At 48.3% G+C, this 26,452-nt stretch overlaps 2 protein-coding genes and 1 long non-coding RNA gene across 4 annotated transcripts in view; 2 read left to right on the top strand and 1 right to left on the bottom strand.

Annotated features, from left to right (window-relative positions):
• The window catches only part of RCN2 (reticulocalbin 2), a 425,951-nt gene that overhangs the window by 154,707 nt on the left and 244,792 nt on the right, over positions 1-26,452 (top strand). The gene's annotated exons all lie outside the window — the stretch shown is intronic.
• Positions 18,969-26,452, bottom strand: part of TTC4 (tetratricopeptide repeat domain 4) — an 84,484-nt gene continuing 77,000 nt past the window's right edge. For both annotated transcript variants that reach the window (XM_078786771.1, XM_078786770.1), the window contains one exon: positions 18,969-21,293. In XM_078786771.1, the coding sequence (XP_078642897.1) occupies positions 21,203-21,293 (91 nt within the window). In that variant the 3' untranslated portion in view covers positions 18,969-21,202. The remainder of the gene's footprint in view (positions 21,294-26,452) is intronic.
• Positions 24,068-25,169, top strand: LOC144894293 (uncharacterized). Its single transcript, XR_013624989.1, has 2 exons — positions 24,068-24,171; positions 24,221-25,169. It is a non-coding gene; the product is annotated as an uncharacterized LOC144894293 (long non-coding RNA).

The following is a 26,452-nucleotide window of genomic DNA, read 5'->3' as shown; positions in this document are numbered from 1 at the left end:
CAGAGCGTCCGGGCATGCCCGCTATCGCCTTTCCAGGGCTCGTCCAGAGCGCCCGGGCACGCCCAGCCTCGACTTGCCAGGCCGCAGCCAAACACGCCCGGGCAGGTCCAGACTCGCCTTTCCAAGGCTCGCCCTTGACACCCGGGCATGCCCGGTATAGCTTTTGCCGGGCAAACTTCCCGACATAAATGTGTATATATATTGCTGCCCGATAAACGGGCTTGTCAGAATACCTGAGCTGTTTTGTTTCAATAAAGCAACTCGGACGAATTCCGTCTTTGGTCGCGTCAATTCTTTCGACTCGCGTTGGAGCGCAGTTCCTTCATTGGTGACCTACCGACATGGATACGGCAGTGACGCTTAAACTGCCTACCTTCTGGGAGGCTCACTCGGCTGTTTGGTTCGCTCAGGCGGACTCTCAGTTCGCCCTGCGAGGCATCACCGCGGACGACACCCGCTTCCACCATGTTGTGGCGGCGCTCGGTTCCGCCACCGCGGCCTGCGCCTTGAGCCTCCTCGAGCACCCGCCGGCTGCTGACAAATACGACGCGCTGAAGACACTCCTCCTCGACGCTTTCGCCCTCTCACCGGCAGCACGCGCACGGCGCCTGCTCACTCTGCCCGAGCTCGGCGACACGCGCCCGTCCGAGCGCATGGACTATATGCTCTCGTTGCTCGGTGAGCACTCTCCGGATTTTCTGTTCCGCAAGCTGTTCCTTCGCCAGCTGCCTCAACCGGTACGCCTCGCCCTGGCTGGCACGTTGATCACGGATTCCCGCGCCCTTGCCAGGGAAGCCGATAAGATCTCCTCGGCGGGCCAGCACATCGGCGCGGTTACCTGGAGCCCGCCACCGTCCGAGGCGACGCCCACGAAACCCGAGCGCCCTGCGCGGTTGGAGGCCGAACTGCCGGTGCAACTGGCGGCCGCCACGCCGCACCGCCCGCTTCCGACATGACGGCCGGGGCCTCCACCTGACCGGGCGTGGTGTTATTACCACGCCAGGTTCGGACACAAGGCTCGGACGTGCCGGCCCCCGTGCACTTTCGGCAGGTCGGGAAACGGCCGGGCCGGCGTTCATTCCCAGCCATGAGCGCCGGCCACTCGGGCAACTTGCTGTTTATTCGGGACAAAGCGTCTGGGCGGCGTTTCCTGTGTGACACCGGCGCCCAACTGAGCGTCATACCCGCCTCCGAGCAGGACAGGCGGGACGCCGTTTGCGGCCCCTCTTTGGTCACTGCTAATGGCTTGGCCATACGCACTTTCGGCCCACGCGTCGTCACCCTCTGCTTCGGCAGCCAGCGTTTTCAATGGACTTTTGTGACCGCCTGCGTCCCCATGGCTTTGCTGGGCGCCGACTTCCTCTGCGCGCACGGGCTGCTGGTCGACGTCAAACGTCGTTGCCTTGTCAACGCCGAGACCTTCAGCTCCCTGGCGTGCACGATGAGCAGCTCCGCGCCGACCGAACTGGCGTGCGCCCTCCCGGCAGCGAACGAGTTCGCTCGCCTGCTCGCGGAATTCCCGGCCCTCACGCGGCCGACGTTTTCGGCCGTCGCGGTGCGGCACGGGATCGAGCACCACATACCCACTACGGGCCCGCCGGTCTACGCCAGGGCCCGCCGCCTCGACCCGGCCAAGCTCGCCATGGCGAAGGCCGAGTTCGACGCGTTGGAGCACCTCAGCATCGTGCGGCGCTCCGATAGCGCGTGGGCCTCGCCACTGCACATCGTGCCAAAGCCGGGGGGTGGATGGCGCCCGTGTGGCGACTACCGCCGTCTCAACGACGCTACCACCCCCGACAGGTACCCGATCCCGCATATTCAGGACTTTTCCGCCCGTTTGGCGGGACGGGTCATCTTTTCGAAAATTAACCTGATACGGGGCTACCACCAGGTACCTGTCCGGGTGGCCGACGTCCCGAAGACGGCCGTCATCACGCCGTTCGGCCTGTTCGAATTTTTGCGGATGCCGTATGGCCTCAAGAACGCGGCCCAGGCGTTCCAGCGCTTGATGGACGGCGTGCTGCGCGACCTGCCGTTTCTTTTCGTCTATCTGGACGATATCCTCGTCGCCAGCACGTCCCGCGCCGAGCACCTCCTCCACCTCCGAACACTGTTCGGTCGCCTCAGCGAGCACGGCTTAATTGTCAACCCGGTCAAATGCCACTTCGGCACGACGACCGTTGACTTTTTGGGCCACCGCATCACCAAGACCGGGGCCGTGCCGCTGCCGACCAAGGTCGAGGCCATCACCACGTTCCCGCGTCCCCGTTCCATCAAGGCCTTCCAAGAGTTCCTCGGCATGGTGAATTTTTATCACCGATTCGTGCCCCGCGCTGCTCAGCTCATGCGGCCCCTTTACGAGGCCCTCCGGGGCAAGCCGGCCAAGCATGACATTGTTTGGTCCGCGGCCATGGACGCGGCCTTCACCAGCGCCAAACGGGCCCTCGCCGACGCAACGCTGCTGGCTCACCCGGTGCTCAACGCGCCCATCGCCCTCACGACGGACGCCTCCAACTACGCGGTGGGCGCCGTCCATGAGCAATGGGTGGACGGGGTTTGGCAGCCACTCGCTTTTTTCAGCCGGCAACTCCGGCCGAACGAGTTAAACTACAGCACGTTCGACCGCGAGCTGCTCGGGCTATTCCTGGCCGTTCGCCATTTCCGACACCTCCTGGAGGGCCGCCTGTTCACGGCTTTCGTCGACCACAAGCCGTTGGTCTACGCAATGTTTAAGGTCACGGAGCCGTGGTCGGCCCGCCAGCAGCGCCACCTCGCCGCCGTGTCGGAGTTCACCACGGACATCCGGCACGTCGCCGGCAAAGACAACGCCGTGGCCGACTGTCTTTCTCGGGCCAGCGCGAACGCGGTCCACCTCGGCGTGGACTTCGCGCTCATGGCGGCCGACCAGACCACCGACGCCTCGGTGCAGGCACTCCGTGCGGTGGACACGGGCCTCCGCCTGGCCGACATTCCCTTCGCCGGCACCGTCCTGCTCTGCGACGTCTCCCAGGGCCAGCCTCGCCCCATCGTGCCCGTTTCCTGGCAGCGCCGCATCTTCGCCTCCATCCACGGCCTTTCTCACCCGGGCCGGAAAGCTTCTCAGAAGCTGGTGTCGGCGCGTTTCGTCTGGCACGGCCTTCGACGAAACATCCGCGACTGGGCCAACGCCTGCACGGCCTGCCAGCGGGTCAAGGTCCACCGCCAGACCCAGGCCCCGCTGGCACCTTTCGCCGTGCCTGAACGGCGTTTCGACCACGTCCACGTGGACCTGGTGGGTCCCCTGCCCCCCTCGCGGGGGTTCACCCACCTGCTCACCATGGTGGACAGGACCACCAGGTGGCCAGAGGCCGTGCCCCTCACCTCCACCACCACCGCCGACGTGGCGCAGGCGTTCATCGCCACCTGGGTCGCGCTCTTCGGCGCACCAGCGGACATCTCGTCCGACCGCGGCCCACAGTTCACGTCTGAGCTTTGGGGCGCGGTCGCCCGTTCGTTGGGGGTCACGCTGCGCCGCACCATGGCCTACCACCCCCAAGCCAACGGGTTGTGCGAGCGGTTTCACCGCTCCATGAAGGCCGCACTCATGGCCGGCCTTCAGGACGACGGTTGGGCCGACCGGCTGCCGTGGGTCCTTTTGGGCCTTCGCACGGCCCCCAAAGAAGACCTCCAGGCGTCCGCCGCCGAGCTCGTCTACGGCCAGCCGCTCCGCGTCCCGGGCGAATTCGTGCCCGACGCTACCAGTCCCTGGTCCGCCGCTCGCCAGCGCTCGGACCTCCAGGAGGCCGCCCGACGATTTGCCCCCGTGCCGACGTCCCGCCACGGTGGCCCCCAGTGCTACGTCCCCCCCGGCGCTTCGCACAGCGGAGTACGTCTTTGTGCGTCATGACGCGCACCGGGGGCCACTCCGGCCGCCGTATGACGGGCCCTTCCGGGTCCTGCGACGGGGCGACAAGTCTTTCATCGTCGACTTCGGCGGCCGGCCGGACCGGATTTCTGTGGACCGCCTCAAACCGGCGCACATGGCCGTCGACCGACCACCACGGTTGGCCCTTCCTCCGCGGCGAGGCCGCCCCCCGTCCACAGTTCCCCCCGCTCGATCACCCACCACCACGTCGGACCCCTCCCCACGACCCTCCAGGGGTCGCTTCGGCCGGGTCATCCGGACCCCCCTTAAATTGACCCTGCCGGTGCAGGTCGATTCTGGAGGGGCGTGTGTAGCGGTTACCGCTGGATGCACACAATCGCCTTGCACCGGCCAGAACACGGCCAGACGCGCCTCTCCCGGGCATGCCCGGACTCACTGTTCCCGGGCACGCCCGAACCTCCCGGGCACGCCCGGTCTCGTCTTTCCCGGGCATGCCCGCTCTCGCCTTTCCAGGGCTCGCCCAGAGCGTCCGGGCATGCCCGCTATCGCCTTTTCAGGGCTCGCCCAGAGCGTCCGGGCATGCCCGCTATCGCCTTTCCAGGGCTCGCCCAGAGCGTCCGGGCATGCCCGCTATCGCCTTTCCAGGGCTCGTCCAGAGCGCCCGGGCACGCCCAGCCTCGACTTGCCAGGCCGCAGCCAAACACGCCCGGGCAGGTCCAGACTCGCCTTTCCAAGGCTCGCCCTTGACACCCGGGCATGCCCGGTATAGCTTTTGCCGGGCAAACTTCCCGACATAAATGTGTATATATATTGCTGCCCGATAAACGGGCTTGTCAGAATACCTGAGCTGTTTTGTTTCAATAAAGCAACTCGGACGAATTCCGTCTTTGGTCGCGTCAATTCTTTCGACTCGCGTTGGAGCGCAGTTCCTTCAGAATAATAATTAATATTCAAGTTGTTCGCAAGTGGAGGTGAGAAGTTACGGCTGAAGAGAGAAACAGCGAAATTAATATTAATTAATTTAATGTTAATCAGTCCACTCAGGTACATGCGGGCCTCGCGTGTTCCCAAAATGGCGCGTTAATGGTTAAATGCTTATGTGCACATGTTGGAGCACGAGTAAAGTTGATAAGACTCCGCAATATATGGAATTATCGATTTAGAGAATGTATTGTTTCGGCCCGGGGTTCGGGTCTACTATGAGGAGGTTAGCCCCCGTTCCCTCCTGAACTTACCGGACCTGAGGCAGCCACACACGAATAACTTCGTACTTCGGCAGGTTGCGAACCAGCAACTACGAATGCCAATTGGTCCGTCGCGTGATAGCAGGGTCCAATCGTCTGACACCGCTTACTTGTACCACGTGACTGTTCCAATCGGGGAACGTACCCTCCGGTGGTGTTCCACTTTTGTTCCTGGATGGAAATTTAGACGGCCGAGCAACCGTTGGTACTCGCCGGGCTGATGATAATTTCATTACGGTCCGATCGCTACTCTGGGTGCGAGCAATGGCGGACCAATGAAAGAAAGGACATTCACGGACAGCTGGAAAGGAAACGTTTAATGATTCGATTTGTTTACAAATATTTAGAGTGCAACTTATCAATCGGAAAGAAAAAGGGACAAGAGGCAGAAAGCTTAATCTATGCGTTATGAAGATTACTACAAATAAAACAAGACAAACAAGGGCGCCCAGCACACGTTCACGGGGGTGGGGGATGGGAAGCAAACGTTGCGATCCTGTTACCGGAATGGTCAAGATGTTACCAGCCACCAGGATGCTCTTCCACTGCCACGACCTTGTCTTGACGTCACCGACACCACGAGCAGGTAAAGGAGCTCCCCAGCACGAACTTGAGCAGGCAAAAAGCTTCAGGAACTCTGCAGAGTGAGTGCGTCGGGCACCATGCAGGTAAGAGCCAGTAACACGCGGAGATTGAGCATGTCGTGATCTTGTGCAGAGTAAGCCAGGGACACATGCAGAGTGAGCACGTCGTAATCTCATGCAGAGTGAGCCAGGGACACGTGGAGAGTGAGCACGTTAATATTTCGTGCAGAGTAAGCCAGGGACACGTGGAGAGTGAGCACGTCGTGATCTCGTGCAGAGTAAGCTAGGGACACATGGAGAGTGAGCACGTCGTGATCTTGTGCAGAGTAAGCTAGGGACACGTGGAGAGTGAGCACGTCCTGATCTTGTGCAGAGTAAGCCAGGGACACGTGGAGAGTGAGCAAGTCATGATCTCGTGCAGAGTAAGCCTGGGACACATGGAGAGTGAGCATGTCATGGTCTTGTGCAGAGTAAGCCAGGGACACGAGAGTGAGCACATCGTGATCTCGTGCAGAGTTAGTCAGGGACACGAGAGTGAGCATGTCATGATCTCCTGCAGATTAAGCCAGCAGGCAGAGAGAACAAAGTTCAAAGCCTTTCTGTCAGGCCCTGGTGAGGGTGGGGGTGGGGGCTGTTTTGGGGTGTTTTCCGGGCTGCCGATTGGTGGTTTTTCACCCCGGCCCCGCAAGCCTTCTCGAAGAGACTTTTACTGTGATGCACTTTGGCGAAGGGACTTTTACTATGATGCATGGATGGTGTGCCTTTGAGCCTGTGAGAAGGGTGTTTTCCTAAAAAATGCCTTTTTTCCCCCAAAACGAATCACGCGCTCACACAAACCGCAATGTGAACGTACAAGTGATTATAATTAATTGTAGCAAGTCTCAACAATGCGTGCGCTGCGAGGTGAAAAGTCTCCAAAAATATCTCAATTTGTTCTCTTTTTTTTCTAAATTTTTTCAGATATGACTGAAAAACTCGTTGCTCAAAGGATCGCCTGTGTCGCGTTTGGAAATGCACGCAAGCTTTTTGCAGACACTCTCAGGCCCGTTAAGGCTGCACAGCATTGGCTTTGTTTTGCATTATTTCCACAGCGTTGGCTTTGGGCGATGGCCTGGAAATTTGCCAGACCTCAATCCAGTGGAGAACCTTGGAGCCATTATGAAAGAGCGAGTTGAAGACCGCTTTTTGGATTTTTCGGAGAGCGAACAGTGTTCCCATGATTGTTTAATGGATAAAATCAACGAGGTCTTGGAAGGAATGAAAGGTGTTTCTTGGAAGGAATGAAATGAAAAATTATTAAAGTCTGAGGTGTGCATCCGGTCGGGAAAAAAAGGTATTCTTTCAGGAAACACCCTTTACATTGCCTGGCAAATTACACCCTTATGAGAGGAGGGCCTATCTTCCCCTCCCCAACACATAACGACAAACTAACCCATATAAGGGGAAGAACAACAACAACAACAACAACAACATGCATTTTAAGGCCATGTTCCCTGCTAGAGCGGGGGTTAGCCTTGGGGTCCCCATGACAATCTTCTCCATTTTGCCCTATTTTCTGCATCTCTCCTTGTTAACCCCCTTGCCCGCATTTCTTCTTCCACCATCTTTAGCCAAGTCTGTCTCGGTTTTCCCCGTCCTCTACTTCCTTCTACATTAACTTCCATCACTCTTCTCAACCAGTCACTTTCATCCTTCCTCAATACATGACCAAACCATCTCAACCTGTTCCTCTTCACAGCATCAATCACAGGCAATATTCCCATCATCTTTCGCAATTCATCATTTGTCTTCCTCTCTCTCAACGATACTCCGCACATCCATCGAACCATTCGCATTTCCACCCTTTCCAGCCTTCGTTGCTGCTCTACGTTCATTACCCATGTCTCACTCCCATAAATCATAACACTTCTCACACATGCAGCATACACCTTTCCCTTCAGCTTCAGCGACACTCTCCTCCTCATCAGCACGCCACTCAGTTCCCGAAACTTCTTCCATGCACATCTCACTCGAGCAACCGTTGCCGAGTCTGATCCACCTTCTCCATTCAGCATGTCTCCGAGGTAGCAAAATGTTTTCACACCTTCCAGCTTCACGCCGTCTCCAAGATCCAACTCAACATTTCCTCCATCTGCAGCTCCCTCTGTGCACACCTTACATTTGAATGTAGCTGCCACACTGGTTAATGACCCTCTCAGACCACTACATTTTTGATGAACCCACTCAGCACACATTGTACATTGAATGGAGTTCACCCCGACACCCTTCCTACACACAGCACATGGCCACTTCCCAGTTCTTTCCACCTCACCACATGCTTTACCACTTGCCATCACCTTTGTCTTTCCGATATTCACCTTCAGACCTTTTGTCTCCATACATTCCTTCCACTTGTTCATCTTTTCCTTCAGTCCATCCATACTTTCCGCAATCAACACCAGATCATCTGCATACAACAACTCCCACGGTAAACCCTCCTTTACGGTCTGAGCCAGCACCTCCATCACAGCTACAAATAGTAGTGGACTTAGTACCGACCCCTGATGCACTCCCACCTTCACCTCAAACTCACCACTGTTCCCGTCCTTCGTCCTTACAGCTGTGCGTGCTCTTTTGTACATTGCCATCACTACTCTGATCAACCATTCCTCCACTCCTAACTTCCTCAATGCCCATGTCAATACTTTGCGTGGAACCCTATCGAATGCTTTCTCCAGATCAACAAACCCAAAAAACAACTTCTTCCTCTTATCCATGTACTTCTCCTGCAACTGCCTCACAATGAAAAGCGCATCTGTCGTTCCTCTTCCTGGCATAAATCCAAACTGCATTTCGTCGATCTTCACTTTCTTCCTTATCCTCCTCTCCAACACCCTTTCCAATACCTTCATTCCATGCTCCAATAACTTTATCGCTCGGTACGAGCCACACTCCAGAGGGTCACCTTTCCCCTTGTATAGAGGGACGAGGGTACTCAGTTCCCAATCCACTGGAATGCGGCCTTCTTTCACCACCAAATTACAGATCTCTGTCATTCTCTTCACACCCCAACTTCCTGCTGCCTTCAACATATCTCCCACAACTCCCGTCGGCCCTCCCGCTTTTCCACTCTTCATTGCTTTTATCGCTTCCTCAACTTCCTTCTCAGTTATCTTCTCTGCCGGTCCTAAAACTGGGTTACTCTCTATGTTGCCATCCCATTCATTCTCTGTATTCAACAGCATTTCCATATATCTTTTCCATCTTCCTTTAATTCCATCTGGGTCGACAACGATTTGTCCCACTTCATCCTTCAAGCAACTCACCCCCATCACATCACACCTCTCTTTCGCTATCTGCTTTGCAATCCTGAATACTGCTTTCTGATATAAGGGGAAGGGACTAAGATAATGTTCTGCTATGAAATAACTATTCTAAGGAACCTGTATGGTCGTTGTCATTACTTCTTAGCGGTTTCCCCAAAACCTCAACAGTATCTTAGAGGTCAGGAAGGGTTTTCAGAGGAGTTTCAGGTCGAAGAGAGAAACTAAACAAACTGCTCGGAAACGAAGAGAAGGAAACGAAGAGTAGATATTCCACATAATATACAGTCACGTGAAAAGGTAAATACACCCCTTGTAAAGTTTTGACTTTCTCAACATATTTCAACATACAGCTATTTGATCTTAATTTCAATAATATTGATAGATAAAGGTGATATAATACAACAAATATCATGAAACATTTACATTTTGTAGTCCATTGTATAATTTAAATAAACATAAATGCAAGTTTCGCATGTGGAAAAAGTAAGTACACCCCTACATTTATCATTACTTCAAATACCTAAAATTAGAATCAGGTGCACCAGCTCAGGTGCAAATGATTAGAACATCGTTAGAGGGGATCTAGGAGGAACCTGTCTTATTTAAACCTCAGACATTTAGTTTGGTTTGCCCTTTGTTGTTGAAGTGTGCGGCGTCACCATGTCTATATCAAAAGAGCTCTCTGAGGCCTTCAGAAAGAAGGTTATAGATGTCTACGAGTCTGGGAAGGGATTCAAAAAGATCTCCAAACAATTTGAAATCAATCATTCGACTGTCCAGAAGATCATCTACAAGTGGAGAAGATTCCAAACAATTGCCAACTTGTTCAGGCCAGGCCGCCCCAGCAAGTTCAGCCTGAGAGCAGACCGCAAGATGCTGAAAGAAGTCTCTCAGAACCCCAGAATGTCATCACGGAACCTACAGGTAGCTCTTGCCACTGTTGATGTCAAAGTGCACGAGTCTACCATTAGAAAGAGGCTGAACAAATTTGATCTACATGGGAGGTGTGCCAGGAGGAAACCTTTGCTGTAGTCAGGTTCACTATGTCAATAAATTATATTCCGTTCAAAATCATGGTAGATTAGCAAACCTATACATTTTTGGAAAGGTTATAGCATAAGGAAACTAAAAATCAATGTTTACATTTGGAGAGATACCTGTATGGCGGCCATTTTGGATTTTCAAAATGGCCACTGTAAAATACATATTTTGTTCTATTTCTGCCTCTAGTTACCCTAAAAACTTTTAAAAATATAATAAACCTATATTTTCAGGGACAAGGAATCCAATGAAAGTATCAAATTAGTGCTATGGGGAATGGTAAGACACGAATCAAAGGTTTTGAATTGCAAAATACGTACTGTCTTTATATTCGCGATAAGTTGCATAATCAAATACATGTTATCATTTTGTACAGGCAGTTAATAACATCAAAATGTGTCACAATAATTCATATCACCAAACATACAGAGGCAGTCAGCAAAATCATATATACACATGCAGTCAGTATAACTTCACATCTACACAGGCAGTCAATGACAAAATATACACAGGCACTCAAGGCAGTCAATGGCATCAAACATACACGATTACAGAATATGCCATTTAGAGTTCGTCATCACTGTCCTGTGTGTCGTATCCGACAATATAGTCCGCATCGTTTTCACAGTCCGTTCCACACAAGCAAAGGTCGGTCAAATTGATTGGCAAATCGAATTGGTCGAATGGTCGATCGAATCGAATTCGATGAATCGAATCGAATCGAATCGATCGAATGGTCGATCGAAGCGATTGGTCGAATGGTCGAATTGGTCGAATGGAATTGGTCGATTGGTCGAATTGGTCGAATTGGTCGAATCGAATTGGTCGGAATTGGCAAATGTAAACATTTATTTTCAGATTTTCCATGTAATAACGTTTCCAAAAATGTATAGGTTTGCTAATCTACCATGATTTTGAACGAAAAGAACATAGTGAACCTGACTATATCAGCACTCCAACCTGTTTCCCTTCTCTTTCCATCCCCTCCACCCCCCACTCGACGACCCTCATTTGTGTTTCCTTGGCAAGACCTTGGTAAGAACAGCTTGGGTATATAAACAGTGCTAAAAATATTCCCAGGCACTCATCATCCCCAAGGACATACTCCAGGGAACATACGAGAAAGTTATTTAACGCTTATGAGGAAGCTATTCCGTTAGAAGTCGCTTGAAATAGGGGTTGACAAAGTGCGGTCCACAAAGTCATTGTCAGTGGTTCGGCCTTCATGAAATGTTTCCAAAAAAAATTGCAATATTCTTTTGGGAAAACGAGGCATTGTATGACGGAAGGGACATGGGACAAGTACATGAATAACAAGCGGCGTTGCGAGTCCATTTTGCACTCCCAGGATGTAATCGCAGTACCGTTTATGTTATAGAATGTACATTGGACAATGATTGTTTTTAGGGTCACAACGTAATAAAACAAATCATATTGTTTAAATAAGAAGGGCAAACTTCAGTGCAGTTGAAGTGGTTTGTGTCTGTGTTTGTTTTTGTGTTTGCATGTGTTTTTGTGTTTGTATATGTGTGTGTTTTTGTGTTTGTATATATATATATATATATATGTGTGTGTATGTGTGTGTGCTTTTTGTGTTTGCAGATGTGTGTGTGTTTTTGTGTTTGTATGTGTGTGGTTTTTTTGTGTTTGTATGTGTGTATACGGATCACGTGTGTGTGTGTGTGTGTGTGTGTGTGTGTGTGTGTGTGTGTGTGTGTGTGTGTGTGTGTGTGTGTGTGTGTGTGTGTGTGTGTTTTGTGTTTGTATGTGTGTGTTTTCGTGTTTGTATGTGTGCGTTTGTTTGTGTGTGTGTGTTTGTATGTGTGTGGTTGGTTGTTACCTCCTTAATTTTGGTTTTACAAGGTAGAACGGAGTCCTCCCAGGAAGTATCCACCCCCACTTCGGTGAAGGATTGCGATTTATGGGCTAACTTGTGAAGTTGTGTTGTTCTCAGAGTTTTGTTCCAATGGCTCTTTTCAGGATTTTTACTGAGCCCTGTCCAACCTCCAAGTTTTTGGAGTTGTTTGTATGTTCGTGTTTGTGTGTGTGTGGCTTCAGGTCTCATGGTCACTTTACAGGTGCAATTCCACGAGATTCTCACATATCTCGCAAGATTGTGAGTTTGACCTGTGATGATGATGGGCCATGACTGCTTCGATCGCTGTTTGTTAGAGATGTTTCGAACGCTGTTTGTTCGAGATGTTTTGATCGCGGTTTGTTGGTGTTGTTTCGATCGCTGTTTGTTGGTGTTGTTTTGATCGCGGTTTGCTGGTGTTGTTTCGTTCACGGTTTGTTGGTGTTGTTTCGATCGTCGTTTCTTGGTGTTGTTTCAATCGCGGTTTGTTGGTGTTGTTTCGATCGCGGTTTGTTGGTGTTGTTTCGATCGCTGTTTGTTGGTGTTGTTTCGATCGCGGTTTGTTGTTGTTGTTTTGCTCGCGGTTTGTTGGAGTTGTTTCGATCGCGGTTTGTTGGAGTTGTTTCGATCACGGTTTGTTGGTGTCCTTTCGATCGTGTTTTGTTGATGTCGTTTTGATCGCAGTTTGTTGGTGTTGTTCGATTGTGGTATGTTGGTGTTGCTTCAATCACAGTTTGTTGGTGTCGTTTCGATCGCGGTTTGTTGTTGTTGTTTTGCTCGCGGTTTGTTGGAGTTGTTTCGATCGCGGTTTGTTGGAGTTGTTTCGATCACAGTTTGTTGGTGTCGTTTCGATCGTGGTTTGTTTGTGTTGTTTCGATCGTGGTTTGTTTGTGTTGTTTCGATCGTGTTTTGTTAGTATTGATTCGATCGCGGTTTGTTGGTGTTGTTTCGATCGCGGTTTGTTGGAGTTGTTTCGATCGCGGTTTGTTGGAGTTGTTTCGATCGCGGTTTGTTGGAGTTGTTTCGATCGCGGTTTGTTGGAGTTGTTTCGATCGCAGTTTGTTGGAGTTTTTTTCGATCACGGTTTGTTGTTGTTTTGATCGTGTTTTGTTAGTATTGTTTTGATCGCGGTTTGTTGGTTTTGTTTCGATCGTGTTTTGTTAGTATTGTTTCGATCGCGGCTTGTTGGAGTTGTTTCGATCGCGGTTTGTTGGAGTTGTTTCGATCGCGGTTTGTTGGAGTTGTTTCGATCACGGTTTGTTGGAGTTGTTTCGATCGCAGTTTGTTGGAGTTTTTTTCGATCACGGTTTGTTGGTATTGTTTCGATCATGGTTTGTTGGTGTCCTTTCGATCGTGTTTTGTTGGTGTTGTTTTGATCGGTTTGTTTGAGTTGTTCGATTGTGGTATGTTGGTGTTGCTTCGATCACAGTTTGTTGGTGTCGTTTCGATCGTGGTTTGTTTGTGTTGTTTCGATCGTGTTTTGTTAGTATTGTTTTGATCGCGGTTTGTTGGTGTTGTTTCGATCGCGGTTTGTTGGAGTTGTTTTGATCGCGGTTTGTTGGTGTAGTTTCGATCATGGTTTGTTGTTGTCGTTTCGATTGTGGTATGTTGGTGTTGTTTCGAACGCGGTTTGTTTGTGTTGTTTCGATCGTGTTTTGTTGGTGTTGTTTTGATCGCGGTTTGTTGGAGTTGTTTCGATTGTGGTATGTTGGTGTTGTTTCAATCCTTGTTTGTTGGTGTTGTTTCAATCGCAGTGTGCTGGTGTTATTTCATTCGGTTTGTTGGTGTTGTTTCGATCGCGGTTTGTTGGTGCTGTTTCGATCGCGGTTTGTTGGTGTTGTTTCGATCGCGGTTTGTTGGTGCTGTTTCGATCACGGTTTGTTGGTGTTGTTTTGATCACTATTTGTTGTTGTTGTTTCGATCGCGGTTTGTTGGTGTTTCGATCACGGTTTTTGGTGTTGTTTCGATCGTGGTTTGTTGGAGTTGTTTTGATCGCGGTTTGTTGGTGTTGTTTCGATCACGTTTTGTTGGTGTCATTTCGATCGTGGTTTGTTGGTGATGTTTTGATCGTATTTTATTGGTGTTGTTTCCATCACGGTTTGTTGGTGTTGTTTCGATTGCGGTTTGTTGGTGTTGTTTCGATCGCGGTTTGTTGGTGTTCTTTTGATCACGGTTTGTTGGTGTTGTTTCGATCATGGTTTGTTCATGTTGTTTCGATCATGGTTTGTTGGTGTTGATGTGATCGCGGTTTGTTGGTGTTGTTTCCATCGTGGTTCGTCTCAAACAAATGTGGTCCCAAACAATAATGGTCCCAAACAATAATGGTCCCAAACAAACGATGCCAAAACCAGCATGGTCCCAAACAAAGGTGTCCCAAAATAACGTGACCCAAACTAGCATGGTCCCAAACTAACGTATACCAAACAAACGTGATCCCAAACTAACATTGTCTCTAACAAATTTGATCCCAAACAAAGGTGTCCCAAAATACCATGTTCCAAAACAATGTGTCCCAAACTAACATGACCCAAATGAGCATTGTCCCAAACGTGTGTGGTTCCAAACTAACGTGGTCCCAAACTCCCAAACAAACTTGTCCCAAACTAGCGTGGTCCCAAACTAACGTGGTCTCAAACTAACGTGGTCCCCAACAAATGTGGACCCAAACTACCGTGGACCCAAACAAACGTGAATCCAAAATACCGTGGACCCAAACTAACGTGGTCCCAAACTCCCAACCAAACTTGGTCCCAAACAAACGTGGTCCCAAACAAACATGGTCCCAAACAAAGGTGAACCCAAAATATTGTGGACCCAAACTAACGTGGTCCCAACCAAACTTGGTCCCAACCAAACGTGGTCCCAAACTAATGTGAACCCAAAATAACGTGGTCCCAAACGAACGTGTCCCAAACAAATGTGGTCCCAAACAAATGTGGTCTCAAACAAACGTGGTCTCGAACCAAAATACCACGGACCCAAACTAACATGTCCCAAACTAACGTGGTCCCAAACAAACATGGTCCCCAAAAACATGGTCCCAACAAACATGGTCCCAAACAAACATGGTCCCAAACAAACATGGTCCCAAACAAACGTGGTCCCAAACGAACGTAGTCCCAAACGAACGTGAACCAAAATACCGCGGACCCAAAATATAGTGTCCCAAACTAATGTGGTCCCAAACTCCCAAACAAACTTGTCCCAAACTAAGGTGGTCCCAAACTAACGTGGTCTCAAACTAACGTGGTCCCAAACAAATGTGAACCCAAAAGACCATGGACCAAAACTACTGTGGACCCAAACAAACGTGAACCCAAAATACCATGGACCCAAACTAACATGGTCCCAAACTAACGTGGTCCCAAACTCCCAACCAAACTTGGTCCCAAACAAACGTGGACCCAAACAAACATGGTCCCAAACAAACGTGGTCCCAAACAAAGGTGAACCCAAAATACCGTGGACCCAAACTAATGTGGTCCCAACCAAACTTGGTCCCAACCAAACTTGGTCCCAAACAAATGTGGTCCCAAACTAATGTGAACCCAAAATAACGTGGTCCCAAAAGAACGTGTCCCAAACAAATGTGGTCCCAAACAAATGTGGTCTCAAACAAATGTGAACCAAAATACCGCGGACCCAAACTAACGTGTCCCAAACTAACGTGGTCCCAAACAAACATGGTCCCAAACAAACATGGTCCAAAACAAACGTGAGCCCAAAATACCGTGGACCCAAACTAACGTGTCCCAAACTAACGTGGTCCCAAACAAACGTGTTCCCAAACAAACATGGTCCCAAACAAACATGGTCCCAAACAAACATGGTCCCAAACAAACATGGTCCCAAACAAACATGGTCCCAAACAAACATGGTCCCAAACAAACATGGTCCCAAACAAACATGGTCCCAAACAAACATGGTCCCAAACAAACATGGTCCCAAACAAACATGGTCCCAAACAAACATGGTCCCAAACAAACATGGTCCCAAACAAACATGGTCCCAAACAAACATGGTCCCAAACAAACATGGTCCCAAACAAACATGGTCCCAAACAAACATGGTCCCAAACAAACATGGACCCAAACAATCGTGGTCCCAAACAAACGTGGTCCCAAACAAACGTGGTCCCAAGCAAACGTGAACCAAAACGCCGTGGACCCAAACTAACGTGAATCAAAATGCCGCGGACCCAAACTAACGTGTCCCAAACTAACATGGTCCCAAACAAACGTTGTCCCAAACAAAGGTGGTCCAAAACAAACGTGAACCCAAAATACAGCGGACCCAAACAAACGTGATCCCAAACAAACGTGAACCCAAAATACTGTGGATCCAAACTAACGTGGTCCCAACCAAACTTGGTCCCAACCCAACATGAACCCAAAATAACGTGGTCCCAAACGAACGTGTCCCAAACGAACGTGGTCTCAAACAAACATGGTCCCAACCAAACGTGGTCCCAACCAAACGTGGTCCCAACCAAACGTGGTCCGAACCAAACGTGGTCCGAACCAAACGTGGTCCCAACCAAACGTGGTCCCAACCAAACGTGGTCCCAACCAAACGTGTTCCCAACGAAACGTGGTCCCAAAATAACGGGGTCCTAAACTAACGTGGTGACAAACTAACGTGGTCCCAAACAAACGTGGTCCCAAACAAACGTGGTCCAAAACAAACGTGAACCCAAAATACCGTGGACCCAAACTAACGTGGTCCCAAACGAACGTGGTCCCAAACAAACGTGGTCCAAAACAAACGTGGTACAAAACAAACGTGAACCCAAAATACCGTAGACCCAAACTAACGTGGTCCCAAACGAACGTGGTCCCAAACAAACGGAACCAAAATACAGCAGACCCAAACTAACGTGCCCCAAACAAACGTGGTCCCACACAAACGTGGTCCCAAACAAACGTGGTCCAAAACAAACGTGAACCCAAAATACCGTGGACCCAAACTAACATGGTCCCAAACGAACGTGGTCCCAAACAAACGGAGCCAAAATACAGCGGATCCAAACTAACGTGTTCCCAAACAAACATGGACCCAAACAAACATGGTCCCAAACAAACATGGTCCCAAACAAACATGGTCCCAAACAAACATGGTCCCAAACAAACGTGAACCCAAAATACCGTGGATCCAAACTAACGTGGTCCCAACCAAACGTGGTCCCAAACTAACGTGGCCCCAAACTAACGTGAACCCAAAATAACGTGGTCCTAAACGAATGTGTCCCAAACAAACGTGAACCCAAAATACTGCGGACCCAAACTAACGTGTCCCTAACTAACGTGGTCCCAAACTAACGTGGTCCCAAACAAACGTGGTCCCAAAATAACGTGGTCCCAAAATAACGTGGTCCCAAACTAACATGGTCCCAAAATAACATGGTCCCAAAATAACGTGGCCCCAAACTAACGTGGCCCCAAACAAACGTGAACCCAAAATACCGCGGACCCAAACTAACGTGTCCTCTCTTCACTGAGATAACAATCATGATAACGCTGCGAATAACGGGCTCGCCTTTGGAAGAACAACAAAGGAGATGAAATTGCGCATCAGGAGAACAAAAGAAGGCGAGCTATTGTGCAAGAAACCACTGCAAGATGTTTAACTGTTCCTACAAACGTTAATAGTTTATAGAAATCCTGGTAAAATAGATGCCCGAGGGAACAATGAGAAAATAGCTTTCGTGCAAATTGCTTTCACACTGTTACTCCAGTTAGGCAACACGTGACCTAAAATGGAATTGCTGAACTGAATAATATGGAGATGAAGCCACTTGAACAGCACGAACGTTGTTCATAATGTGCCCCAGAAAAAGGCAAGGATTTTCATCATGAAATCCCTTTCTAGAATTTCCATCATTAAATCCCTTTCTAGGATTTTCATCATTAAATCCCTCCCTGGGCTTTCAATCACTAAATCCCTCTCGAGGCTTTTAATCACTAAATCCCTTTCTGGGATTTTCATCATGAAATCCCTCTCTCATCTTACTATAATTCACCAAATGTCCATCCGTCCATTCGAAGGTACCGCAAAAACAGCTCAACCTATCGCAACGATATTTTGGGTGGGTATTCCTGGGACCCCTGGGAGTAAAATAGGCTATATTGTTTTTCCAATTTTCCCAAACACGATGGAATAATATTAACCGATATGAACAGTGATGTGGCTTTTGTTGAAATTCTACAAATACTGTTTATTCTACGTACCAGGAGAGAGTAGATCGACCCCTGATGACTCTTCCAATATAAACGTGCTGCTACGAAGTAACATGGCAGCGTGTGCAAAGCGACTGAGAAACAGGTGTAGCGGCCGCTTCCGTGTTACGGATTTGGCGCGCACTCTTCACACATAAACGTGCGACTGAGAAAGACGTGTAGCGGCTGCTTCCGTTTTGCAGAATTCAATCCTTTTTCAAAATGGGCGCCATATACTGTTTAGATTGATGATTTGCATGCGATATGATTAAACGGATGTTTATATGAATCGTTTAAAATAAAAAAAATCCTTCAATTTCTGATATTTTTCCTTTTCATTTGGGCTTCCCAATTGAAGCCCCACCCATAGGGGGGGTACCGTTGCTAGTAATAATTAATGGTCGTCATGTCCCCCAAGTCTGAACTGATAATGATGTCGCTCTGCAAGAGCTCCCTTGCGAAGCAGCCCATTTCCCTCTCCTGCTCGCCCTGACCCCAAGTCGTGTGTGTGTGTGTGTGTGTGTGTGTGTGTGTGTGTGTGTGTGTGTGTGTGTGTGTGTGTGTTGTAATGGTCATCGTCGGTCTGAGTTCGTGAACAAAATAGCCAGTCGTATCCGGAGCTTCCTGCGGGATCCCACTTCCGCAGCCGTGTTAACGTGCAGATTGAAGTTCCCGGTATGAGCGAGTATCGTGCCAGTCGGCAGTCGCGTGACAGATTATATTATTCGGCCGAGAGGAACCAAGTCACGTGACCGCAATCTTATCTATGCGGTATGCGCCAATCTTTAGATCTATCGGGTCTCGTCTTACCCGCCATATGCCAACACCGTGGCATGATCAGGATGAGTCAGGAGACGAGTTTGATTTTAACAAGTATATTCACAATAAATGTACAAATCTACAAGAAACAATCAATTCCCCATTACCCTTATGCGGCACTCGCACCCTCGGAATATCGAAAATATACACAAGCAACTTGTCAATCTAACTTAGGGCCACACTCATCCGACAAAGAAAGAAGTTGGGGTGATGGAATCGGATCCCCCAAACCTCTGTGATGGCTCGGGGGAGCCAGGGCGGGCATCTGGACAGCTGAGCATGTGACAGCCCATGACTCGTGAAGTTAGAATGCCTCCCGCTCTCTTCTCAGGAAAGAGGAAAGGAGAATAAAATGTGATACAGAAAAAAACACAATGGATGGATAAAGGACTATCTATCTAATACATACGCATTACGCAACACAGATTTATCCACATGTATTGCAATATGCTTAACTGAACAGTTACTTAAGGAATAACTATCGTTACACCAAAGATGTATTATTTAACCCCTAGGAGCCAGAACGTGTGTGTGTGTGTGTGTGTGTGTGTGTGTGTGTGTGTGTGTGTGTGTGTGTGTGTGTGTGTGTGTGTGTGTGTGTGTGTGTGTGTGTGTGTGTGTGTGTGTGTGTTATCTTCATCAATGGGTTTCAGAAGGTGGAGCCGAGTCCTCCCACGTCTCAAAGTATCTACCTCCATTTCAGTAAGAGATCAGGATTCATAGACCAATCTGTGGCGTTTTCTTTTCTTCTTCTCAGTTTTGTGCCAAGGGCTCTCTTCAGGATCGTCCCTTAGCCCTGCACGGCCTCCAACTGTAGCTCATTTGTAGTAATATTCCCAGGGATGATTTTTAAGATCCCCTAAGGTTCCTCTTCATCATTCCCGTTGCTGCAAATATCACTGGTACAATTTTGGTGTTCTTCACCTTTCAGGAACTTTTCACTTCATTGTTGAGGTCTTTGTATTTCGTCGATTTCTTGATTTCTGCATTGTTGAGGCTAAAATCGCTGGGTACTGAAACCTCAATTATCAATGCCTTCTTTTACACCTAAGTACTATATCAGGTTGTAATGCTTTGCTTTCTATGTTCAAGCTCAATGGGATCATAAGGTCAGACACAGAGTGTTACTTCATTGTTTTCAATTATCGCTTTTGGTTCATATTTCCACGAGTTTTTTTGTGGACTGGGGTATTGAATTTTTTTCAGTTGGTTGTGCCTAGTGGATTACTCCACATACTTTGTTGTGCCTTGTGTGTACAGTTGTTCTGACATGTTCTGACATTTACACCCTAAAAGGTGGGGGTGGGGGCTCATGCTGTTTCCACTTTGCCAAATCTGCACTTGTCCGATTGACTCGGACCTGCCAGCTTATTAAAGCCGTTGGTGTCGTGTCCTTGGTCTTGGGCATTTATTACGATTCGTTCTCTGTCCCAATTGAGCTGACCTCGCCTTAGTCATTCCAATGAATCTTATTTGTCTATCCCCAATATGTCCAACTCTTTTTTTTTTTTTTAGATCTCCCTGCTCTTTTATCGTTCTCCCAGTTGTTGGTGTATAATCTGTTGAAACAGGATGGAATGTTACAGAAACCGGATGTTGAATATGAAAATCTCGTTAAGCAAAGTAGGGAGGGATGGGTTGTGATAAAAACATTTTTAGAACGCTGAAAATTGCTCGGGCATTGTCTCATCAATCATTGCATCGTAAAACACTCACAGGTAACCGTATTGCCTGCGTAGGCCCAAGTTTATATTCTCATTCCAAGTATTACCTGTACAAAATTAATAAACGTGTATGCAAATCAAACCGTTTCAGCACAACAACCAATTGCAATACTTCCTGATAAATAAACAATCTTAAGGTAAAGGTACCAAAGTCATTGTACAGAAACTAGAATTCATTATTTATATCAATCACAAAAATATTTTGTGAATCATCTGGTCAGATAGAGAGAGCAAGAAGGAGGTAGAAAGGAGTGAAAAGAAAAGCGTCATGGAGGAAATTAAAATGAGGTGGGAGATGGATTGGACATGTAGTGTGTATGGAAAACAAGAACATCACAAAACGAATGATACACTGGAAGCTTGAAGGTTGAAGGAGGATCGACCGACCTAGAGATACCCGGCGGAGTACGGTGGAAAAGGCGCTCAGGTAGCTAGAAACCACCTGGACGGCGATCGTGAGTGAGTCCAAGATGGACGAACGTGGCGCGAGTTCCTCAAGAGGGACCATATGCAGTCACGCATGACAAGATCGTAAGCAAGTAAAGATTAATCACAAAGTCTTGCGGATACGTTGACGTTTAAGGAAAGGGGAAGAAATTGAGCAAATGAAGAGATGAGGTAGATAGTCTTTCACTATGAACCTGTCGGGATAGTGTTGGGAAAGGAAAGAGGGAGAGCATCAGTGAGATAATTTTAAACTAAAGAAAGTTTTGTGTTCAAAACAACACTGAGAAAGATAGAATACACATGGTCCATGCAAACGGTGAGGGCACAGGTGGGTTAAACGACAAGGGTGGACAAGCAATGATTACAGGGATACAAGGCTAGTGAGAAAGGTGGAGGCATGGTTAATGGGAGTGTAAGGACATGGAGTTAGTGAGCAGGGTTCCATAATGGGAGTGTAAGGACATGGGGTCAGTGAGCAAAGATGGTTAATGTGAATGTAAGGACATGAAGTCAGTGAGAAATGGTGATTAATGGGAGTGTGAGGACATGTGGTTAGTGAGCAAGTTTCATTAATGGGAGTGCAAGGACATTATGTTAGTGAGCAGTGATGGTTAATGGAAGTGTAAGGACATGGGGTCAGCGAGCAACGATGGTTAATGTGAATGTAAGGACATGAGGCTAGTGAACAAGGTTCATTAATGGGAGTATAAGGACATGAGGTTAGTGAGCAGTGATGGTTAATGGGAGTGTAAGGACATTGGGCTAGTGGGCAAGGATGCTTTGCGGGAGTGCAAGGACACGAGGCTAGTGAGCAAGGGGCATTAATGGGAGTGCAAGGACATGATGTTAGTGAGCAATGCTCAGTAATAGGAGTGTCAGGTCATGATGTTAGTGAGCAAGGCTGGTTAATGGTGGTGTAAGGATGAGGTTACTGAGTAATGGCATTAATGGGAGTGTAAGGACATGAGGTTAGTGAGCATGGATAGTTAATGGGAGTGTCAGGGCATGAGGCTTGTGAGCAAGGTTCATTAATGGGAGTGCAAGGATATGTGGTCAGTGAGCAAGGTTTGTTAATGGGAGTGTAATGACATGGGGGTAGTGAGCAGTGATGGTTACTGGGAGTGCAAGGACACGAGGCTAGTGAGCAAAGCTCACTAATGGGAGTGTAAGGACACGACGTTAGTGAGCCAGTGTGGTTATTGGGAGTGTAAGGACAAGACAACTGAGCAAAGCTCATGGGGAGTGTAAGGGCATGAGTTTAGTGAGCCAGGATGGTTAATGGGAGTGTAGGGAAATGAGGTTAGTGAGCGAGGATTGTTAATGGGAGTCTAAGGTGGAAGGTTGGTTAATGGGAGTCTAAGGTGGAAGGTTGATTTAAGGGGGAGGAAGGTTGGTGAATGGGAGTAAAAGGTGGAAGGTTGGTTAATGGAGGGTGGAAGGTTGGTTAATGGGAGTGTAAGGTGGAAGGTTCGTTAATGGGGGTGGAAGGACATGAGGTTTGTGAGCAAGGTTGGTTAATGGGAGTCAAAGGTGGAAGGTTGGTTAATGGGAGTGCAAGGTGGAAGGTTGGTTAATGGGAGTCAAAGGTGGAAGGTTGTTTAAAGGGGGAGGAAGGTTGGTTAATGGGAGTAAAAGGTGGAAGGTTGGTTAATGGGGGGTGGAAGGTTGGTTAATGGGAGTGTAAGGTGGAAGGTTCGTTAATGGGGGTGGAAGGACATGAGGTTTGTGAGCAAGGTTGGTTAATGGGAGTCAAAGGTGGAAGGTTGGTTAATGGGAGTGCAAGGTGGAAGGTTGGTTAATGGGAGTCAAAGGTGGAAGGTTGTTTAAAGCGGGAGGAAGGTTGGTTAATGGGAGTAAAAGGTGGAAGGTTGGTTAATGGGAGTGTAAGGTGGAAGGTTGTTTAAAGCGGGAGGAAGGTTGGTTAATGGGGGGTGGAAGGTTGGTTAATGGGAGTGTAAGGTGGAAGGTTCGTTAATGGGGGTGGAAGGACATGAGGTTTGTGAGCAAGGTTGGTTAATGGGAGTCAAAGGTGGAAGGTTGGTTAATGGGAGTGCAATGTGGAAGGTTGGTTAATGGGAGTCAAAGGTGGAAGGTTGTTTAAAGCGGGAGGAAGGTTGGTTAATGGGAGTAAAAGGTGGAAGGTTGGTTAATGGGAGTGTAAGGTGGAATGTTGGTTAATGGGGGTGGAAGGACATGAGGTTGGTGAGCAAGGTTGGTTAATGGGAGTCTAAGGTGGAAGGTTGTTTAATGGGAGTCAAAGGTGGAAGGTTGGTTAAAGGGGGAGGAAGGTTGGTTAATGGGAGTCAAAGGTGGAAGGTTGGTTAATGGGAGTGTGAGGTGGAAGGTTGGTTAATGGGGGTGGAAGGAGATGAGGTTGTTGAGCAAGGTTGGTTAATGTGGGAGGAAGGTTGGTTAATGTGGGAGGAAGGTTGGTTTATCGGAGTGTAAGGTGGAAGGTTGGTTAATGGGGGTGGAAGGAGATGAGGTTGGTGAGCAAGGTTGGTTAATGTGGGAGGAAGGTTGGTTAATGTGGGAGTAAGGTTGGTTTATCTGAGTGTAAGGTGGAAGGTTGGTTAATGGGGGTGGAAGGAGATGAGGTTGGTGAGCAAGGTTGGTTAATGTGGGAGGAAGGTTGGTTAATGTGGGAGGAAGGTTGGTTAATGTGGGAGGAAGGTTGGTTTATCGGAGTGCAAGGTGGAAGGTTGGTTAAAGGGGGAGGAAGGTTGGTTAATGGGAGTCAAAGGTGGAAGGTTGGTTAAAGGGGGTGGAAGGTTGGTTAATGGGAGTCAAAGGTGTAAGGTTGGTTTATCGGAGTGCAAGGTGGAAGGTTGGTTAATGGGAGTCAAAGGTGGAAGGTTGGTTAAAGGGGGAGGAAGGTTGGTTAATGGGAGTGTAAGGTGGAAGGTTGCTTAAAGGGGGAGGAAGGTTGGTTAATGGGAGTCAAAGGTGGAAGGTTGGTTAAAGGGGGAGGAAGGTTGGTTAATGGGAGTGTAAGGTGGAAGGTTGCTTAATGTGGGAGGAAGGTTGGTTAATGGGAGTGGGGAGTGTGAGGACGCGAGGCTAGTGAGGAAGGTGGGAAGTTGGTTAATGGGAGTGTAAAGACACGAGGCTAGTGAGCAAGGTGGGAAGTTGGTTAATGTGAGTGCAAGGACATGATAGTGAGCAAGGTTCATGAATGGGAGTGCAAGGACATGCTCGTAAGCAAGGTGTATTAATGGGAGTGTAAGGACATGATGTTATTGAGCATGGTTCATTAGTGGGAGTGTGAGGACATGCTAGTGAGCAAGGATGGTTATTGGGAATGTAAGGACATGTGGCTAGTGAGCAATGTACATTAATGGGAGTGCAAGGACATTAGGTCAGTGAGCAAGGTTGGTTAATGGAATACCATGGACACGTAAACACACACACACACACACACACACACACACACACACACACACACACACACACACACACACACAGCATTGCGATAGTTTTGCACCCCCTTCAGGGCGAGACAAATTATTGACGAAGTTTAAATAATCAAAGTCACCAGACATATTTTAATCATTACAAAATAATTTTATCATGTTGGGACGTGCACTTGAATTCAATGTTTATTCAACGATGTTTTCCGAACTGTCCAGCACGTTTCACCAAACTGTCCACCAACTGTCATCATTAACAAGTCTTTATAAACTCGAGTTACAAGCAAGTCACAAGTCCCCAGCCACCGAGTCCCAAATCCGTTTTAAGTCAATTTCATCAAATCCAAGTCGAGTTGCGAGTCGTATTTTGCTCGACTCGAGTCCCCGACATTGTCTTGCAATGACTCGTGTGTTCCAAGTCAACGGTGCTGGCAGGCCTGCGAGACACAGTTAGAACTCCGTGCTAATATATTCAAATAAATATCTGGGTGTTCGAAGCACAGCTCTCTTGTCTACCTGTATAGGACAGGCAGGCCACTTATACATCACCTGAAGTCATATAGGTCGATCGTATCCTGTTACCTTTTTCAGTCATTTAGTGCCTCAATCTCTCAGTGTGGACATTATTGTGTCTCTTCCTTCCTCCCATTCCCAAGCACATATTTTACTGTATATGTACTTCCTCTTCCATTTTTATTGCCTCTGATTCTTTTTCGCCTTCTGCTAGCTATTTGTATACCGATAACTACTATATGTTTAGTATTAGACTCGTTTGAAGTTTGCTCTTTATTGTTGTGACAGCAGTAGTTTTCTTCGAGCCATTTGTACATGTTTTTATAACCTTGATGAAGACTCATGGATTAAGTTGGACACAAATGCAAGACAAAGACATTAGTGGACATAAGTGTACTTTTAGATGACTTGCATGGCCATCAGTATACAATGTACAAATACATTTACAGTCAGACAGACCACCTTTAGAGGCCATTTTTCCCCGCAGAGCAGGGGTTGGCCTTTTTCGGGCACCTTGGGCCCCTTTTTGAAGCAATGTTTTATGGCCGGATGCCCTTCCTGCCGCCAACCCTGTTGGTCGCCTTTTGCGACACACAGGGAATTACCAGTGAACTGGTACTCAATTTACCGTAAACCCTTATATATCGTGGGTTTGAATATTGCGGTTTTGACCAATCGCGGGCAACCTCCATGTACCGATTTAGTTACCGTGGGCCTTAATTTTGACTACTCATGGTTTTTGAGCTGAGCAGCGATGGTTATCTCTCACCACTGACGTTTTCGAGCACCGTTAATAACGGAATGGCGCAAAAGTGCAAAACGATGAACAAAAGTGATTATTTTAATTTTATTTGCTGGACTACAGAGCTGCAGAACGATTTATGAAAGAAACACATCAAAGACAGATTACAAAGGAAAACTATTTAATAGATTAATAGGGGAGGAATGGGGGGCAGGTTTAATAGTTTCTGAACATCAAAGCAGCTTCAACCCAGGAAGAGATTTTATCACAAAGCCGAGTAATATATATTTGTACATGTTTATTACCTCCGCCAAAGGTGGATGGAGGTTTTGTTTTCACCTCTGCCTGTCTGTTTGTGAACAAGATATCGCAAAAAGTTGTAGACGGATTCAGACGAAATTTGGCAGAAATGTAGCGTATGTCACAAGGATGAAATGATTAGATTTTGGTGAAGATTCGGATTCGCATCCGGCTACAAGAATTTTTAAGTGATTCTTCATCATTGGGAGTTGGCTATTGGGAGTTTTGGGAGTATATCCCTATTGGGAGTTTAAGCCTGGTGTTGGCTTAGCGGTTAGGGTGCCGGCTTGGGATCCTAGGATCCTGGGTTCGAATCCCGGTCGATCGCTGAATTAACACCAGGGGGGTTGACTCAGCCTGTCATCCTTCCGAGGTCGGCAAATTGAGT

The sequence above is a fragment of the Myxine glutinosa genome, chromosome 11, assembly GCF_964187855.1.
Source record: "Myxine glutinosa chromosome 11, kmMyxGlut1.1, whole genome shotgun sequence".
Lineage (NCBI taxonomy): Eukaryota > Metazoa > Chordata > Myxini > Myxiniformes > Myxinidae > Myxine > Myxine glutinosa.
Note: the sequence above shows the minus strand (reverse complement) of the source record. Positions and strands in the feature narration are given on the sequence as shown.